At 38.3% G+C, this 21,422-nt stretch overlaps 1 protein-coding gene across 6 annotated transcripts in view; it reads right to left on the bottom strand.

Moving 5' to 3' along the window:
• LOC106095360 (uncharacterized) overlaps nucleotides 1-21,422 on the bottom strand; it is a 304,255-nt gene that overhangs the window by 99,641 nt on the left and 183,192 nt on the right. The window contains exon 1 of one of the 6 annotated variants that reach the window (XM_059364224.1): nucleotides 3,775-4,160. The exons of the other annotated variants lie outside the window; for them this stretch is intronic. Within the exon in view, the coding sequence (XP_059220207.1) occupies nucleotides 3,775-3,855 (81 nt within the window). The 5' untranslated portion in view covers nucleotides 3,856-4,160. Of the gene's footprint in view, nucleotides 1-3,774; nucleotides 4,161-21,422 lie in introns of those variants that run through there. 6 annotated transcript variants of the gene reach the window in all.

Raw genomic sequence — 21,422 nt, 5'->3', positions numbered from 1 at the left:
ATCAAAACTGGGCATGGGGGCTATATCCAAATCTGAACCGATATGAACTTCTATTTCCAATCCTAACACACTCATATTAATTTTACTAGTTTTGAACCCTCCGTATAACATGACCTACCGAATGATAATACTAAAGTTCGGCTTTCAGAGTAAAAATTGCAAATTTACGCCTGAACATTCAGTTATGGAACAGCGGAGATAGTTCTCTCATAACAGTGAGTACAGTCCGATAGCTCCGAACTAATTACCATCGGAAGTTAGCGTGCTTTCGGCAGACTGACGGACATGACTAAGTGGTCATAAAATGTCAAGGCGATCAAGAATCCCCTTGAAAGGATTGATTTTTGGAGAGATACTATGTGAAACCCAGATTGGAAGGAGAACCAGATTTTCCCCAGGCATAGATGTATGCCAGAAAGACCGTCCCATTCTCAATTTCAAGGACATGGTGTCGATGTAAACCCCCAATACTGTTTTCACTCTTTCTCGGAGGCGTTGGTGAAGATCGAGGTTCGTCATCTTCTTCAAACACAGCATTTCCAGACAATTCGTCCTTATTGGGAATGAATATCCTGTATATCTTATCTTGAATTGGTCTCAGTGCTACAAAGTCTGAGACCATTCAAGGTTTTCGCTGAGCATCTATGGTATACAAAATGAAACTTTCACCGTAACAGTTTTTTCAGTCTAAGCTCAACCTTGTTGGAACAGTTTCGAATATAGACCTTAATATAGTTTGTATCGTTTTTAATCCCGCCTGCAGGTCTCGGTCAAAATTGCAAAAAAAAATTAAAAGTCGAATATCCTCGCAACAAGAGGAGTTATTGTAGACTTCAAGCTTTATACTTTCTTACACGACTATTTTTTTACTATTATTTTTATTTTTTTTTTTTTTTGATTATTTCCCGCTGTGCGTCGCCTTAATAAAATCTAGTAACTTCTACTAAATTTCTCATGAACATTCCGCTAAGGAACAGGGAATACTTCTCTCATATCAATGAGTGCAGTCCGATTAAAGTTTAAGCCCAATGTTAAGTGGCCTTCTTTGTTATGCCGAGTCCGAACGGCGTGCCACATAGCGCATAGCGTGCCGCCAGTATTTGAACCTAAGCGTTCGGCGTCATAGGCGGACATGCTAACCCCTGCGCCACGGTGTTGCTAATATAGTCTGAGATGTAAAACCCCGCGGTCCCTTTATTACGATTTCCTTGGAACTTTTTGGACTTTCGAATCCATATCCTTTCAAAATTTCCCTGCTCCATATGCTCCTGCGGACTAACGCAAAGCAATAATGGAGTGCTTGTGAAAAATAGACCAATGTAACGATATGGGTGTATCCATGCTCGTGATCTACAGGTTGCTGTGCACCATACAATGTGTTACTGACTCAGTTTCTAGTCCATTGTTATTCCACAGTAGTGACAGTTCACTGGTGGGAATTGAACTCACGACCACCGCAATGGTAATTCGAGCTCACTTCTAACTCAAAAACAATGACAAGACGTGCACATGTTTGAGCAAATAGTGGAAGTTGGCAACTATAACTTCGAGACCTGAATATCATAATGGTAGGTTATCTTTTCAGACTCTGATAATTTGTAGCGTCAGACCAAAGCCTCTGGTAAGTATCGAACTAATGACCAACGCAATGTTAATCGGAGTTCTATACCAAAGACAGAAGACAAGACATGACGTGCACATGTTTGAGCAGACGGTGAAAGTAGACAACTATAACTTCAAGACCAGGAGATCATAATGATAGATTTTTTTGATGGAAAACGTATGTCGCTGGATAAAATAGGATAATCTTTGGTATACTCTGAGGTCAGAAAGGCTGAAGCCGATTCGTCTGCTTACGTGATACATTTGCTTCACCCATACTAACTGCTATATTGAAAAGATGACATTTCACTTGGTTCACCAACCATACACCTTTTCTCTCTTTGTTTTAAGTCTTGTAGCCGGAGTGAGTGCCTTTCTTCGCCTTCATGTCTACAAAACGGATACAAGTGCTAAACTTGTTGTAAACCGCCTATGACACTGAACGCCAGGTTTCGAATCCTGGCGAGAACACCAGAAAAAAATTTTCAGCGGTGATTATCACCTCTTGCTGGCGATATTTTTGGCTAGTGCCATGTAAAAACTTCTCAACAAAATGGTGTCGCAGCGCGGCTATTAAAGAAGGTCTCCTATCATTTAGTTTAAACTTCAATTGTACAGCATTCATTGATATGTGAGAAGTTTGCCTCTGTTCCTTAATAGTCTTCATGGGCAAATTTGTAAAATCCATAATTGCATTTTCACTCCAACGGCATCCACCAATCTACTAAACCGTAAGTCAATAATAGTCAAATTATGATCCTGAAGAGAGCATCTTCAGATTCAGGCGCTGTTTGGAGGCAACTTTCTTTTTATTTAGTGACATGCATATGTGAGCCTTGTCATTACGTGACACTTCAAATTGAATTTTCCTTCTAAACAGGCAGATTTCACTCTGCTCCGAATTAATGTTCAGACTTCTTAATCTCACGGACTTTCTTAGAATTTGATTTTGATTTCGGCCTGCAAACCTAGATTTTTAATAAGGAAACTCAATTTTGAGGAATTACTGTTATTAAGCAAACTTCGTGATTTACAAGTTCAGATCCTCAAGAAAGTGCGTTAGCTGTTCCAAGTGCGAAAATGCGTCAGCTGTTCCAAAGGAAACCTATAGCATCTAATGTAGAAACTAAATCATGGGTAATAATGGTGTTGTTAAAGAAGAATAAAGAATAATGAGCCAACATCGATTTCTAACGATCAAGGTGGCATGCTCATTTTACATGAAAAATCTCATCTCATTTCATCTAATAGAAGAAAGAGGCTGAAACTTGTATGGAGGGATGAAGTAAATGACGACATCGCAAAACACGATGTCAGAAATGGGAAAAGTAGGGTACAAGAACGATACATTTGGAGAAACTGTAGAAGTTGGTTAAGGAATTATAAGCATTTTAAGTTAACCTCGAATAATCTCTGCAATAATTCATGGAGTTCAAAGTCGACGTTTTATTCTACGATGCCACTGCACTATGATCCACTCAACACGTTTTTTAAGAAGATATAATTGTTTTAAGTTAACTTAAAATAAAATTAAGAAAGCATGAGCAATATTTCTATTAAGAAGATAGCAGTAATTAAGGGGGAAGTTCTTCTTACGATTTCCATCCAAAAGAGGAAGGTCGAAACAAATATTATGAGTTCTAGAACGGAAGGACACTGTGAAACATGATTTCAAAAATTGGAAAAGCAGCGATAATGAACGAAGCGTTTGGAGAAATTGAGTAAGTTTTTTAAGGAGAAATAAGCATTTTAAGTCATCCTTGGTAATTCGCACCCAAGCATTTGAGAAAAGTCGAACGAGGCGTTTGGGGAAATTTTAGATGTTGGTTAAGGAGTCATACACATCTTAAGTTATTCTCGAAAAACCTGTTCTGTAAGTGGTGGATACCAAAATTTTATTCTACGAACCCACTGCTCTATGAGTCCAAGGATCCCATTTGAAGCAAAATTATTTTAAAAAATCTAAGAAGGTATAAGCATTTTAAGTTCCATTAGTAAAAACAAAAGTTTTTATGATTTTTATAAAAATCATTCTAGGTTCATTTAAGTTACATTTAAGAGTTTCTTTCGATTAACTTCACTTATCAAAATATTTGGTATATAAAAAAATTTTTTAATTTTATTTTTAATTTACTTTATTCTATATAATTTCTATAAATAAAATAAACTTACATCTTGAACATCTTTGCATTTGGTGGCTTCAGGCATTTTCCCACTCTTAATGGAGAAGATCTCTTGCAGTGTTTTTCCCATTGCATAGATTTGATTACAGAAAAAGCTTCTCCACTAAATTTCGTTTTGTTTTGACACAAATCACGTTGTTGGTTTTTTTCTCGATTTTTTTTTGTTTAAGAAATTATGCAATTTCTATTCATATTTCCAACAAAAAAGAAAAAAAAATTGCTGATTTTTTTCATACCGTCAAACATTGTTTTAATTTCAATGGAAATTTGATAACTGTTGACATTCTTAAACGTTTTGGTTAGTTTTTTTCTGTCGTAAACGTTTTTCGTTTAATCACATTCTGTTTGGGGTTTTCATATTGGTGGTCAAATGTTGATTAAGCTAAAATATTTAAAAAATATGTTGCAATTGTTGATAATGTGGTAGAGATATAGCGATATATGTGAATTTGTTGAAGGTGCGATGGTTTATTGGCGTAGATATCATAGTCATTAGAAAAAATTGGAGATTAACGGCCTTATTCACAAAACTTAATTTAGATATGAAATAGGTTTATATGACAGTTTTTTTTTTGATGTCCAGTCACTTCTGCCCTGCTGACAGATTTTCTTTATAGAAGTTCAAATACACCTATTTTAAGGCTTCTTTAAGTTTTGTGAATAAGGACGTAAATATATAAGACTGTTTTTTATAAATGTCACTTGTATTTTTTATTATTTATTTATTTAATAGTAAATTTTATAGTTAATACAGGATCAGTATATAATAAGCATTGTTTACTTGTTTTTTTGATTAGTTATTATATAACTTTGTGGGTATAAAATTGTCTGAAGATCAAACGTTGGGCACCATGTTCTAAGATACGCAAATTTTAAAGAATAAATACAAGAAAATATTTCTCAATGTAGAAATATAGGGAAGCCTTCCCCAAGAAACCCATGGTACGACCATGAGTGTCGATATGCTACTGAAGCCAAGAATGGGCATATAGAGCAAGCCTGCTATCAAGGAGAGGTATCGTCAGAAAAGGAGAGAGAAGAAACGTCTATTCCGCAGAAAGAAATAGGAAATGGAAAGACATGAGTGTGAGAGAATCGAGATGTACAGGAGTCAGAATGAAGTCAGGAAATTCTACCAAAGAATTAAACATAAAAACCGATGGCTTTGGTGCAGGCACATCCTCCTGCAGAGACAAAGAAGGAAATCTGGTAACTGACACAGACAACATGCTGAGGATATGGAAAGAACATTTTACCAAACTGCTTGAGTCCGACGTTGGCGGCGAAGAGGATACCGCGGAACCAATCAATGATGATGGTATAGAATGTTTACCTCCTAGTCAGAGTGAGGTCCAAGTAGCAGTGACCCGACTAAAGAACAACAAGGCGGCAGGAGCCAAAGGGTTGCCCGCTGAACTATTTAAGACCGGGGGCGACACGCTGAAAAGGCATATGCATTAGCTTAAATACGCAATATGGCTAGAAGAACGCATAGCCGATTATTGGATCCTCAGCATAATATGTCCCATACACAAGAAAGGAGACAAGATGGAATGTGCCAACTACAGGGGAAAAATCTACTCCCCAACGCATACAAGATACTCTCGAGCGTACTGTGTGAAAGATTAAAAACTAAAGTCGATGAGATAATTGGGCACTATCAATGCGGTCTAAATCCACCCTGGACCAGATATTCAAACTGCGCCAAATCCTGGAAAAGACCCTAGAAGGACAAATCAACACCTACCATATCTTTCTTGACTACAAAGCCGCTTTCTATACCTCTTTACGTTCAAAGGTATTTCAAGCCATGTCTGAGTTTGGTATCCCAGCAAATTTAATAAGACTCTGCAGGATGACACTTGCTGATACGTGTTTCTCAGTGAGAATAGAAAAGAATCTCTCGGAACCATTTAATACCAAAAGAGGTTTCAGACAAGGAGGCAGCTTATCGTGTAAGCTCTTTAATACCCTGCTAGATTATACGAGATGAAGATGTGAATAGATATGGCACACAAATCACAAGAGAACACATGCTATTCGCTCATGCCGATGACATCGATATCATAAGTCGGTCACCGGAAGTAGTAACTGCGGTCTTTGAAAGAATCGAAAGAGAGTCAGTTAAAAAAAGGTTTGGCAGTAAATGGAGATAAGACGAAATGGATGGTTTAAACTCCCAAAACGCTTTGTACAACCGAGCAGATAAAGAAAATGAAGAAAGTTGGGAACCACAACTTTGAGATAGTCAGCATCTTTATCTACCTCGGCACCGCCGTAACCGAAACGAATGACACCATTTTTGAGATAAAGCGAAGAATGATACTGGCAATCAAATGCTACTTAGGGTTAAGTAAGCAGTTTAGAAACAAGGTAATCTCTCGACAGACGAAGATTACCCTATACAAGACACTGTGTTGATAATTGGTTCTGAGGCATGGGTACTTGTGAAAGCAGATGAAACAGTGCTTGGAGTATTTGAGAGAAAGATTCTTCGTAAAATATATGGATCAGTTTGCGTTAGTGGAGAATATAGGCGACGTATGAACCACGAGCTGTATGATGACGATAGCATAGTTACACGCATCAAAATACAACGGCTGCGTTGGCTTGGATGAAGAAGCTCCAGCAAAGAAGTCTTTTGAAGGCAAACACGGTGGTACACGCAAACCGGGAAGACCAAAAGCCCGATGGAAAGATCAAGTGGTGGGAGACACCTCGAAACTTGGTGTCACAGATTTTAGAATGAGCGCTGAAGATCGAGACGCTTGGAACGCTATTCTACGTTCAGCTTGTGGAACAAATATTCTGTCACAGCCAATTAAAGTAAAGTAAATACAAGAAAATATTTCTTCATGTAACGGCGCAAGTATCATTCATTACAATGTTATTCTGCAGGTCCCATTAGCATCATTGTTAAGGAGTTGTAAGCATTTTAAGTTAACCTCGAAATATCTCCCCAGTAATTCGTGGAGACTAAAGTCGACGGTTTATTCGACAATGCTACTGCATTATCAACAAACTGAAACCGGTTTTTAGGTAGAACTAATCTTTATACCATACCCCACCACCGTGGTACAGTGTATTATAAGTTTTTGCATTTGTTTGCGACGCTAAGAAGGATAAGAGCTAGACCCGTTGATTGATTCGATTTAGTAATGCCCGTCTCACCGTCTATGCAGGTGCTATTAGCATCTTTCGGTTCGATTTCTTAATCAAAACTAAAACGAGGTGGACTCTAAATAGTCCAGTCTTCGAGTTATGTTTAATTTTTTCTAATAATTTCTCTAATCTTTGACTGGTTGTAAGATCATCGATGGAATATATTTTGAAATATTATTCACAAAAGATTTAAATAGGCTTGCTGACCGATGGTTTGGAACCAAAGTCACTAAGCCTCCTGAGACACTTGGAACTAGTTGGTCGCCGAAACGTTTAGGGCTTTTATTATATATTTTTTCTCCTTAAATGACCCATGTTGAGTCACTGGGCCCATCCGCCTTTTGTAGCCCCATACAGATGCTGGCGACATTCGTGGAGACCTACAGCTTTGTATACCCGATTTACAAAAAGAGGTATTGTTTTGCGATACTTCTTTCGGGCACAGGTTTGACTTCCCTTATACCTGTGTCCGCAATGATCATTGAGTTCATAAATCAATGGCAATTCTTTGTTATTAAGTTTATGGCACTGTAGGAATAAAATTACGTTGGGCGCCAACGAACCATAATGGAAAATTGGTTATCATACTTCACGTTGAATGCCTGGTTTTATAAGCTAATCAGGAATCAAGTACTACTTGTTGATAAGAGGTAAGATTTTCACTTTCATTAAGCGGAGTTCTATGACACAAGTAGGTATGCACGTTGGGCGCCACCTTTAAATAAATATTTAATTTTTTTCTTAATAAGTTTTTAAATTATATTCTTTTATTTTCCAATATCTCAATAAAGTTCAAAGCTCTAATCGAAATTCTCGGCATAGGTATTTCTATAATAAATGTTTGTCTTTTAATCCCTAGCCCACTGAGAGTGTTATGGAATGGCCCATATTGGCTTTGAGTACATGTTACTCTACCTGCTTTTAAAGGTTTTCTCTTTTCTTCTTTATAACACATGTTGGAAATGTTGCAAATGTTTGTATGCAATCTCTATGAACTGAGGATTTCTAAGGATTGTATTCAGTTAAATATTACTCGCCGCCAAGAGCAGGTAGCTGACATTTAGTTCTTTGATGTGCATAGATCAAAATTTCTTGGAATTGGCCAAATACAATTAGGGGTTTGTTAATCCAGGTGTGTTCTGATTTATTTGTGATAAGAGGCAATAAAGTTGATATAAGAACAAGAAGGCAAATAGATCGTTTGATTAGTTTTAGTTAGTTTGCGTTATGATAAATTCACCATAAAGTGGCGCCCAACATTGGTTTGAAATAAAAAATTGGCTCAAAGGTAATCTGAGTTTTAAGGGAATTCTCATTGTTTCTAATTGTTTTATCAAATATTAAGAGAGGAATTATATATCCTAAATTTGTTATATTGCCTAAAAGGTTCCCCAAAAAATTTACTTCGGATATCGGGGAAATTCAATGGTGACGTAATAATCGGGCAATAAGGGGTTGTCTGTGATAAATTGACTTTCAGCTCAGGGTAATTATATTGTTTTCCATTTTATTTAATTAAAAAACCATATTCTTCAAATTAAACTGGCGCCCAACGTCAATGGTGCTTTATCATGGGTTTCCGCCCCCTTTTGCATGACTGATACCAGTGGAATCCCGTAACGACCGGGCAGACTTTATATATTATCTTTCTCCAAAGATGTTTAGGTCTCACTTGGTCCAAGCTAGCGCATAGGATAGCATTCGTCTATAACGCCTATTTGAATCATGGTAACAGTCCTTTGATTCTATGGCGAAAGTCCCATGATCCTATTTGGGAGTCCTGCAGTCATTCAAACCTCTCTACAACAACGTGGTGTCGAGTCAAAATATGAACTAAAAAATTGCAAAATCGGAAAAAAGTGTGGTGTGAATCAATACAAAGGCTAAAATCGAAAAAAACCTAAACATACTGTAAAATATGGTGGAAAAAGCCTCATGGTGTGGGGATGTTTTTTGGCTCGTAAATATTGACTTTAAAATGACTGGAGAGCACTATATAAATATTTTGGAAGAAAATCTTTATAGCAGTGCGGAGAAAATGGGCTTGGGGCAGTTCATCTTTTAACAAGACAAGGACCCCAAGCACTCGAGCAAGGTCGCTAAAAAATATTTTGAAGAAAATAACGTTTAAAAATTAGAATGGCCTGCTCAAAGCCCAGATCTGAACCCCATAGACCATCTTGGGGCTATCCTAGATGACAAAATCCCGATGAAATCCAGATCAAATCTTCAAACATTTTGGGAAAAAATGCAAAGTGAATGGAGGGAAATTCCAACAAATACTTTGAAGAACCTTGCTTAGGTATGCTGAAAAAATTGAAAGAAGTCATAAATAACAAAGGAGGAGCAACTTCGTACTAAATTTTTAAGTTATTTCATTTTTTATAATATTTATAAGGGAAGTTGTATTTTAATTCTTATCCAATTTAGCTGGAATTTTGAACATGTCGTTTTGTGCTAAATATGGTATAAATCAGTCCATAAGCTGATATAGCTGCCATTTGAACCGATCTCCCGATTAGACTTCTTGAGTCCTAGAGGGCGCGATTGTTATCTATTTGGATATAGCTGGCATATAGACCGATCTGGCGACTTAGGATCTTAAGCTTATAACAGACGCATTTACTACCCGATTACGCTGAAATTTGACATAGTGAGTTTATCCCATCCTAACTAAAAAATGTCTAGATCAGAAATTTGGAGCAGTGAGTTGTATAAAGACTCCCAAAATTTGTCCCGAATAAAGTCCAAATCGGGCTACATATAGATGTAGCTACCATAGAGACCGATTTTCAGCTTTAAGGTCTAAAGCCCATAAAGGCGTATCTATTCTCCGAAAACGGTGAGTAGTTTTGAGCTTCCCAACATAGAAACCAAATATGGTGCAGATCGAAATGTATTTGGATATAGCTGCCAAATAGATCGATATTTCGATTTAAGGTCTTAAGTCTATAACAGGGGGATTTATTACCTGACTTCGCTGAAATTTGAAACAGTGAGTTGTATTAAGACTCCCAAAATTTGTCCTGACTAACGTCGAGATGGGGCTATATATAGAAATAGCTACCACAGAGACCGATCTTCAGTTTTAAGGTCTAAAGACCATAAAAGGCACATTTAATTTCCGATTTTGCTAAAATTTGAAACAGTGATTTGCATTAGGGGCCTCGACCTCCGACCCGAATATGGTTCAGATCGGACTATAATTAGATATAGCTGTCATATAGACCGATCTGCCGATGAAGGGTCTGTTGCCTATAGCAGCTTTATTTATTACCCGATTTCGCTGACATTTCAAACAGAGAGTAGTATTAAGCCTCCCAACATCCGACCCAAATATGGTTCAGATCGGAATGTAGTAAGATATAGCTGTCATATAGACCGATCTGTCGATAATGGGTCTGAAGCCCATAAGCGCTTTATTTATTACCCGATTTCGCTGACATTTGAAACAGTGAGTAGTATTAAGCCTCCCAACATCCGACCCAAATATGGTTCAGATCGGAATGTAGTTAGATATAGCTGTCATATGGACCGATCTGCCGATTTTGGGTCTGAAGCACATAAACGATTTACTTTTTAACCGATTTCGCTGAAACTTGAAACAGTGAGTTGCTTTAATCCTCCCAACATCTGACCCAAATATGGTTTAGATCGTAATGTATTTAGATATAGCTGCCATATAGACCGATCTGCCGATTTGGGGTCTGAAGGACATAAAAGATTTACCTTTTAACCGATTTGTCTGAAATTTAAAACAGTAAGTTGCTTTAAGCCTCCCTACATCTGAACTTTATATGGTTCAGATTGGACTATATTTGAATATAGCTGCCATATAGACCGATCTCTCGATAAAGGGTCTGAAGCCCATAAAAGCTGCATTTATAACCCGCTTTCGTTTAAATTTGAATCAGTGGCCTACTTTAGGCCTCCCGACAAAAATTTGCAAATTTTGCCCATGAACATTCCACTAAGGAACAGGGGCAAACTGCTCACATATCAATGAGTGCAGTCCGATTCGAGTTTAAGCTCAATGATAAGGGGTCTCCTTTTTATAGCAGAGTCCGAACGGCGTGCCGCAGTGCGACACCTCTTTGGAGAGAAGTTTTTCATGGCATAGTACCTCATAAACTTTGCCAGCATTAGGAGGGGAAACCCACCGCTGAATATTTTTTTCTAATGGTCTCGCCAGAATTCGAACCCAGGCGTTCAGAGTTATAGGCGGACCCAATTATGAATCAGATCGTGCTATATCGATATAGCGGTCATATAGACCGATCTTCCATGTTAGGGTCTTAATCCCATAAAATGCGGATTTATTGCCTTATTTCGCTGAAACTGTTGCTAGGGGACCTGAATAAAGTATGATCGAGACCAGCCCCTATTTAGATATAACTATTGGTAATTAACTTTGGATACCCACCTCAGTGGTGAGTATCCAAAGTTAGGCATGGCCGAACTTAACACGTTTTAGGCATGGCCGAATTTAACACATTTTTACTTGTTTAATTTCTTTTTGCGTAACTTAGAAACACACTTGTAATCCATTTTCATATACTCGTATGCTGCCAATTTATCAACTTTGAAAGAATCCATTATGCCAAATATCCATATAGCTGAAAAAGTGGCGCCCAACGTGAGAAACTGTTATAATTTTTATTTTTTACACATTTGAAATTACTTTTTGATATTATTTTTTTTTGTGTATTTAAAAGTCCATAATTTTGAAAAAATTTTGTTTACAGGTCGGTTTGGAAAACTTGGCGCCCAACGTAGTGACATTGTTGCGGCGATTCTACATATTTCAAGAGAAAATCTCGGGTAATAAGGAAATAAAAGGCAAATCCATTGTAGAACTATAAAATCATCCATTGTGCCAAGAGTCCATAATGCTGAAAAAGTGGCGCCCAACGTGAGAACCTTTGAAGAGTTTGTATGTTTATTTTAAAACACATTCGGTATCATTTTTTTATTTCTAGTATCCAAAGTCCAAAGCATTTTAAAAAAATTTACGTTTATGGGTAAGTGTGAATTGGCGCCCAACGTAGTGAAATTGTTTGGGTGAAACTACATATTTTTAGGAATGATAGGACTTTAAAAATATCCATTGTGCCAAAAATCCATATTGCTGAAAAAGTGGCACCCAACGTTTGAACTTCTTATGACTTTGCATTTTTATTTTGAATATCAGTTATTTTATATTATTTGTATAAATTTGAACACATTTTATTCAGTTTTGGCGTCCAACATAAGGCATTAGTAGAATATAGCTTTAGCTTTGATAATTTATTTTATTTTGTTATTCTTAGTTTTTTCTACAATTTTATCAAAAATTTTTTTTTAAAGCTTTCGTTTTTTGTCACTGATTTTCCGTACATCACATCAATCATTTTTTTGTCACTGGTATATATTTAAATTTTTTATTTTGCTTGAAGTTTTCCCACATCTTTAAATTTCCTTTGTTTCCTCACATTTTTTATTTTCTCTTTTTGTTCTATGAGCATTTATTGCTCTCCCAATTCCAAGAAAATTTCCTATTTTCCAACATTAATCCATTCTATGGATTTAAATGCAATTTCACCTTAAAAAAATCGATTTCGTTTTTATACGATTTTTAAAATACCCGTCATTTAACCGACAGCGATAGCGTTACCACGTACATCTTGACGTGTAGAGATCCCTGATAGAACTGAAGTTGAAATCTGTCTTTATTTTTGGAAAAAGAATTCTCAAAACATGCCATGAAAACACCATTGTGCACAACAAACAAAAGGCTCGACTCACTCAACACCAGAATGGCAACAACAATGCTGAAGAAGAGTAGCAGCCAGTCAAGCAGGCAGGCAATAAGGCAGGCAGGCAGACAGTCACTCTGCCACTTGGTTAGCCAGCCAGTCAGCCAGCAATAGTCTGATCACTGATGATCACCAGCGTAATCCACAATCTATTGTTGGGTTCTTTTCGAATGCTATGCGTGGTGAGCGATTGAAATGCGGGGGAAAATCCAAAAAATCCGACAAAAAAATCAATGGGAATGGAATACCAAGCATTGTCGATAGCATTCGTAAACAAAACAACAGCAATTTCTTGTTTTTGAAATGAAAAATATGTTCAGATTATTTGAAATCAAAGCGTGACACCTTAAAAAGAACAACACATAGACACCACACACACACGCAACACACACAGCACTCATACATTTACAAGTTTATGATGGCCCAAAGACATGTGGGTAAGGTTTTCCTTTATGGTTATAAAAGGGAGGAGTAGGAGTATAAATGAAGATTAGAGAGAACAATTTTTTTTCTCAATTTTTGTATTTTCAAGATTCTTTGTGATGAGTTGTGGCTTGGGCTTGTACCATGTAATGATGAAGGAGCTTATGGTGATGATGATGAAGTTGATGATGATGTTGATATTGGTGTGGATGCCTACAATGCTGGTGATGAGGATTAGGAAAAACAAGATGATGGTAATAATATCAATTGCCATGTGATGATGCATACATCATTTATATTTATGCAACGAGGGTGGATTGATTTGATTTATTAAATTCCAATTGAGGTCAAGGACAATAGTAGTTTTTGAAAATTTCAACAATGTCGAAGGCATTACAATGGAACCCCAGAAAAAATTCCTTGGAATCGCAAGGCTGAATGCTTTTATGAGAATTTTCGAACCAAAAGTACCACCCTTGATGGCAAGAAGGAGCTTTAATTGGTGGCGGACCTCTTTGCAGAGCCATGTTGAGAAATTATAATGAAAACTCCATCGTACCTACCCAGGGTAGGTTAGGTTAGGTTGAAAAGAGGGTGCAAATATTAATCCGCCCTGTGCCATTATGGACATACACCTAAGCCAGGTGTAAGTCCATAATGGCATGGTTGTATGTCCATTATTACTCAGGGTAAGAAACTGCAGCTTGAATTGGCAGCTATGTTGAAAAGTAGTAAGGAAAACAGGTAAAAACGTGCCAAGTTCGGCCGGGCCTAATATTCGGTACCCACCACCATGGATTCCAACTAGTATTTGAATTATTTTACAACAACCAAATTGGGAATTGGTTGCAACTGCTATGGCCTCAAGTAGTCATATCGGGGAATCGGTTTTCAGGGGGCCTATATCAGTATATACAACCGATTCGGTTCATGGTTAGGTTAAGTTAGATTTAAGTGGCATTCTGTCATCAGACTCACTTAGATGTTTTCGTCCATTGTGATACCATAGGAACAGAGGATGGAAGAAGCCTTCTAGTTCCTACCATTGAGCAATCCTGAGCGCTTTAAAAAGCCCAACAACTTGCGAATGTTGACATCCGCTAAATCAAACAGGTTCTTAAAGCAATGAGAATCTAAAGTGGAACTCCTTCTGACTGCCAGTGCAGCACACGCACACAGTAGGTGTTCTATAGCCTCTTCTTCTTCGATGCCCTCACAGCTTCTGCAAAAGTCGTCACTGGCAACCTTCAGTCTGTCAGCATGTTTCCCGATTAGATAGTGACCTGTCATGACGGACACAATGACTGAGACGTCTGTTCTAGCCAGTGACAGCAAAGCGGTAGACCTTTTCAAGTCTAGATTAGGCCACATGGTTTTATAATGCTCACAGCCCACTCTTTGTGGTCATCTATCATTCGTTGTCCCTCGAGCCTGGTCCTGAAAACTTAGCTTAAATGTCGCTAGAGGCATTCCCACTGATTCCAGTAACCCTGGAATATGTAGGGTAGTTCCTAGTCTCACAAGCTCGTCTGCTTTGTACAGTTCCCTGGGATATCTGTGGCCCGGCACCCAGAACAGTTGAAGTTTGAACTGTTCAGCCATCTCGTTGAGAGATCTGCGACAGTCGAGGGCGGTTTTTGTGTTCAGAATTATGTTCAGCAGAGATTTATTGGCTGCCTGGCCGCCTGAGAGATATTTATGCCAATTATCGTTATGACATTACATGTTAGCCTTTCCACCACCTCCTTAATAGCAAGGATCTCCGCTTGATACACACTGCAGTGGTCGGGTAACTTTTTCGATATGATCAATTCTAGATCTTTTGAGTACACCCCAAGGCCCAACTGGTCGTTTAGTTTGTAACAATCCGTATATAAGTCTACGGTTTTATCAGGAATAGTGTTTCCGTACTTTTTATCAAAAAGCGGCTCAGGTAGGGTATGATCCACACTGCTTGGAATATCGGACATTGTATCAAGAATAACACAGTGTCCGTAGCCGCCACAAGACCAAAGAGAAAGCTCCCTTAGCCTTACGATAGTGGTTGCAGCAATTTGTCTAGGCACAATGTCCAGAGGCATTGGATGTAGCATAAAATTCAGTGCATCAGTTGGTGTCGTCCTCAGTGCGGCTGTGATGCTCAAACAAGCCAACCTTTGGATCCGGTTGACTATTGAACAGTAGGCGGACTTTTGAAGCGCCGTCCACCTGACCACAATACCATATAGCATTATAGGTCCGATAGCTGCAGTATATACTCAATGCACGATGCGCGGTCCAAACCCCCAAGAGTTGCTTTTCTAGCCATTTCCAAAATGCTTTTTGTAAATGGAACATTCTCTCCTCCCTGTCTCTCCGAGACAGGTGCCACTGTAGGCAACTTGTATCTCCTGCTGAAAAAAACTACTTCTGTCTTGCTCTGATTAACCTAGACCACTTTCGGTAGCCCACTTTACTGTTGCGTGTAGAGCTTGATGAAGTACATCTCTTAGAGTGATGGTAAACTTTCCGCTAACCGTAATTACCTTTTCTTCCAGAGCTCGGAAGAGTTGATGCCTAGAAACTCCAACCCCTTTATGATTAACGTCGGTTTTACATTATTAAAAGCACCTTCAATGTCAAAAGATGATTCTATTGTATATTCCTTGACATCGAGAGAACCCTCATTGTAGCCGACTAGGTCGTGAAGGGCTGTTTCCGTGGATTTGCCTTTCTAAATGCATGCTGCTACCGAGACAGGCGATCTCCAGAGATCTTTGCCCTAAGATATGTTTCTATCAACCTTTCGGATCATACTTGGTATGAATGTTGAAAGTCATAGCAGAAGTCTTTGTGCCAAATTTCAGCCAAATTAGATGAAAATTGGTGCTTTTAGGGGCTCAAGAAATCAAATCCGGTGATTGGATTATATGGGGGGTATGTCAGTTCGGATTATACTCGGCAATGATGTTGAAAGTCAAAACGGAAGTCCTTGTTCCAAAATTCAGGCAAAATGGATAAAAACTTAGGCTTTTAGGAGCTCAAGAAGTTAAATCCGGGGATCGGTTTGTATGGGAGCTATATCAGTTTATAGACCGATTAGGATCATACTTGGCATGTATAATGGAAGTCGGAACAGAAGTCCTTGTGCCAAACTTCAGCCAAATTAGATGAAAATTCGGTATTCTATGGGCTTAAGAAGTGAAACTGGGGATTGGTTTATATGGGGGCTATATCAGTTTATAGACCAATTCGGGTCATACTCGGCACTGATGTTGAAAGTTAAAACGAAAGTCCTAGTTCCAAATTTCAGCCAATTCGGATTAAAATGGAGGTCTCTAGGCAGATATTTTTATTCGTTCGAATGCTTTTGTGATTTGGACGGACGGATGACGGACAGACAGATGGCCGGACAGACAGACGGCTGGACAGACAGAGAAACGGACGGATATGGCTAGATCGGCTCAGAATCTCAAGACGATCAGGAATATATATGCCTTATAGGGTCTTAAGTCAATATTTTGAGATGTTACGAATTAAGGTCTTGGGCCCATTAACGCCCCATTTATTATCCGATTTTACGGAAATATGAGACAGTGAGTTGTGTTAAACTACTCGGTATTCTTCTTCAATTTGGCCCAGATCGGTTCAGATTTGGATATAGCTGCCATATAGTCCGATCTGCCGATTTAAGGTTGGGGGGCCCATAAAAGGCGCATTTATTGTCCGGTTTTGCTGAAATTTAGGATAGTGAGTTTTGTTAGGCCCCTCGATATCCTTCTTGAAGACAGCCCAGATTGGTTCAGATTTGGATAGTTGCCCCTTAAAAGGCGTATTTATTATCCGATTTCGCTGAAATTTGACACAGTGACTTATGATAGGCTTTTCGAAATCAGTGTCCCATATGATTCAGATCGAACTATATTTGGATATACCTGCCAAAAAGACCAATTTTGAACCAAAATTGAAAATTGTATTTATTAAGCCACTTAATGCCCGGGCCGAATTTGGTCCAAATCGGACCATATTTCGATATAGGTACCGTGGGGGCAAAAATAATGCATTTTTCACTGGATTATGACGAAAGGTAGTCTACAAATATACCCGAAGAGGTTGGTATTCAAAGTTCAGCCCGGTCTTTTTACTTATTTCCAATAGACAATGATCCGCTTGGCAGCATTCTAAGAGATGACGGGATCTAAACGGCGTTTAACTCTAAGACACCCGACACTATCTAGTATATCAGAAGCCATATAAAGATAACACAGTAGTTGCTGGTTGAGCAAATAAAAACTGTCCTAAGTTGTCACAGCAATTTGTCAAGCCACAATGTGGACCCCAACATAGGCGGCGTCTAACTCTAAGACTCCCGACTCAATCTAGTATATTAGCAGCCATATAACGGTAACTCAGTAGTCAATGCTTGACGAAATAGAAAGTTTCATAAGTGGTCACAGCAATTTGTCAAGCCACAATGTCCAGAGGGATTTAGTATATAAAAAATTTAGTGATGTCATCTTCAGAACTGATTAATTCACAGTCGGTGGATTTATGAAATGTCGTCCACCAGTATACAACACCATATAGCATTAAAGGTCTGACAAATATATATATATATATATACAGCAAGTGCATGACAACCGGCTCAAATCCACAAAAATTACTAATGAACCAATTTCCCGGTGCGGGATGACTGTGGTGCTCACTGGTTGCTGGTTGAAGTTCTCAGTTCCGATTTGTGTGGTGTTCATCGTCATTACGAGAAGCTCAGCTGAGAGCTACCGGGCGCATCCACAGGTTGCGAATAGTGAGATGCTCCACATATGGAATAGCTGCATCTGCAGTCGCGGACAAATAGCGGTATCGAGTGGAGAGTCTGGCCGGCACTGGCTCTTGCTTAAATACGGATTGACTTTGATACTCGATATGACAAGGCGAGTTATTGGCGCTTTCAAATAACCAATGGCCACAATGTTCAAGCAGCGATCGGCGATCCTTTGGACCGGAACGAGCTTGCTCACATATGGAGCTAGACGAGGATTGCCACCTCCACATATAAATATGACCCAATGGGTCATTCTTTCCTTCTAGACCACCTGAGACACGTATCTATTAATCGAAAATCTCTTGCTTGAGGATTTTCGGAAAGGAATGCGAGGGTCATAAATGATAGATCTTTTTTTCATTAATTTAAAGAATTTTCATATTCGCCTCAGTTTTTTAACTTAGCTTATCTACTCTCCCCTTATTATAGGCCCCTCCTATTCAAATGACTAGTACATGTCTTCATCGACATATTCATTGTGAGGGGGATTTTTGTTTGTTATTATTTAGAGACAAGATTTTGTACCTCTTATGCAAAATCAAGTAGAACTGGAACAAAATAAAAAAAAAACACAAAAAACATTTTTTTGGAAAGCATTTTTTAGCAAAACAACTAATTTACCCAATATGGTCTAAACAACCAACCCATCATCAGACAAGCAACCAACCAAATCTTGTTAACTTCATTTATAAACATTTTCTTACCCTCACTCTCCTTATATTTTAGAAACACTTCTCTCCCACCAGGTACAAGGCGTTATTGTAAAATATCATCATGTACATAGTTGAATTTCTTGTCAGTTCACGACTTGCCAACCATTTATGGCAAAAACAACTTTACAGAAAATAATACTCAACTATTTCATGAATGTTGTTTGTTTTCTTGTGTGTTTTTATAAAAAAGAAACAAAAATTAAGAAAAAAAAAACAAAAAAGTGAGCAAAAAGTCAAAACAGCTTGTTTTTAGCTTTTTTGCTTATAGAATTCTAAATCTACATCTATTATAGCACCACTATAGCTGGCACTTGAGGTGACAAAAGTTATTATTCACCTGCTTCGGCTATAGAATAGAAAGGCAGATAACGTAGGGGGCTTGTAGATAGGGTTGCCAGAAGGAAGGGTTATATTCCAAAGGAAAAGATATGAGTAGACAAAAAGATTTTATACCCACCACCATAGGAGTATAGTAAACCCCGAACTAATCTAATAATTCCGCTTGTAACACCTCGAACATTCTAATTCTCTCTAGCCACCAAAATCAGATGATTTCATCCTTTGCCAGAGGGCTCATCAGCTCATTTTGGTGGCAGCGCAATCTGATGAGTCCTCTGGCAAAGGGCGAAATCGCGATCATTGCAGCCCGTCCCTGATACATTTACCACAGCACAATTGTTGAGACTCTTTGAAGGGTTGTTGTTGTTTTGTTTTGTAATAGAAGCAAGAAATAAAGGCACATTTCGAGTCTCTGCAATTGTGGTTTGTTACATGTATCAGGGGCGGGATGCAATGACCACTATTTCGCCCTTTAACAGAGGGCTCATTAGCTCATTAGATTGCGTTGCTACCAAAATCTATGAAATCGGACAATAAATACACCTATTATGGGCTCAAAAGTATAAATCGAGAGATAGGTCTATATGACAGCTATATTCAAATGTGGACCGATCTGAGCCAAATTGAAAGAATCGTAATGCAACTGTGAATGGTGAGCGTTAACGTGAGATAATATCCAATTTTTTTTTGCCCAAAATGCAAGAGCTTGACTTTTGGAGTGAAGATCAGCCAGAAGCATTACAAGAGCTATCAATGCATCCAGAACAATTCACCTTTTGGTACGGTTTATGGGCTGGTGTTACTATTGGACCGTACTTCTTCAAAGATGATAGGAATCGTAATGTGACTTTGAATGGTGAGAGCTACCGTGAGATTATATCCAACTTTTTTTTGTCCAAAATGCAAGAGCTTGGCTTGCAGGACATGTGCATTCATCAAGGCGCCACATGCCACACAGCGTGGTTAGCAATGGACTTATAGAGCGGCAAGTTCGGTAAACATTTTATTTCACGTTCGGGCCCGATCAATTGGCCGCCCAGATCGTGCGATTTAGCGCATTTAGACTATTTTTTGTGGGGTTATGTTAAAGGTCATGTCTATACAGAAAATCCCGCTTCAATTGACGCATTGGAAGACAACATTGAAGATACCGGCCGAATTGTTGAAAAGAGTATGCCAAAATTAGACTAAACGGATGGACCATTTGAAGCACAGCCACATTCAACGTTTGCATGAAATAATCTTCAAACATTAAATCATTACCGTACTATGGATTCGAATACAGATTTCAAATATTTTTCTGAATTTTAAGGGTTTTTTTTTTTTGAAAAACTTTCCTATAGCTCTTAAAAAATCACCCTTTATATGCTTTGTAGGGTCGGAAATGGATATTTCCATGTGTTGCAAACGGAATGACAAAATGAATATACCCCACTCCTTTGGTAGTGGGTATAAAAATATAAAAAAAAATTTAAAACAAAAGTTTTTGATAAAATTTTTTTTTATCGATTTTTTGACATTACAATTCTATTTTAAATTTCTTGGCAACTCTGGTCTATGACACCCTGACATTAAACTTTTTTGTTATATGATAACACTTGCACAGCCATTAACCACCATTAGAGAGCAATAGCAGTGAGCTCGATATGCTGGGATTGCGATTTAAAGACTCAATTTTAACAGGGTGGCAGTACTACTTTTTATACCCGCCACCATAAGATGGGGGGTATACTAATTTCGTCATTCTGTTTGTAACTACTCGAAATATTCGTCTGAGACCCCATAAAGTATATATATTCTTGATCGTCGCGACATTTTATGTCGATCTAGCCATGTCCGTCCGTCCGTCCGTCTGTCTGTCGAAAGCACGCTAACTTCCGAAGGAGTAATGCTAGCCGCTTGAAATTTTGCACAAATACTTCTTATTAGTGTAGGTCGGTTGGTATTGTAAATGGGCCATATCGGTCCATGTTTTGATATAGCTGCCATATAAACCGATCTTGGGTCTTGACTTCTTGAGCCTCTAGAGTGCGCAATTCTTATCCGATTGGAATGAAATTTTACACGACGTGTTTTGCTATGATATCCAACAACTGTGCCAAGTATGGTTCAAATCGGTCCATAACCTGATATAGCTGCCATATAAACCGATCTTGGGTCTTGACTTCTTGAGCCTCTAGCGTGCGCAATTCTTATCCGATCAGAATGAAATTTGGCACTACGTGTTTTGCTATGATATCCAACAACTGTGCCAAGTATGGTTGAAATCGGTCCATAACCTGATATAGCTGCCATATAAACCGATCTTGGGTCTTGACTTCTTGAGCCTCTAGAGTGCGCAATTCTTATCCGATTGAAATGAAATTTTGCACGACGTGTTTTGTTATTATATACAACAACT

The sequence above is a fragment of the Stomoxys calcitrans genome, chromosome 3 (genome assembly GCF_963082655.1).
Source record: "Stomoxys calcitrans chromosome 3, idStoCalc2.1, whole genome shotgun sequence".
Classification (NCBI taxonomy): Eukaryota; Metazoa; Arthropoda; class Insecta; order Diptera; family Muscidae; genus Stomoxys; species Stomoxys calcitrans.
The sequence above is the reverse complement of the archived record's forward strand: the minus strand, read 5'-3'. Positions and strand labels throughout refer to the sequence as shown.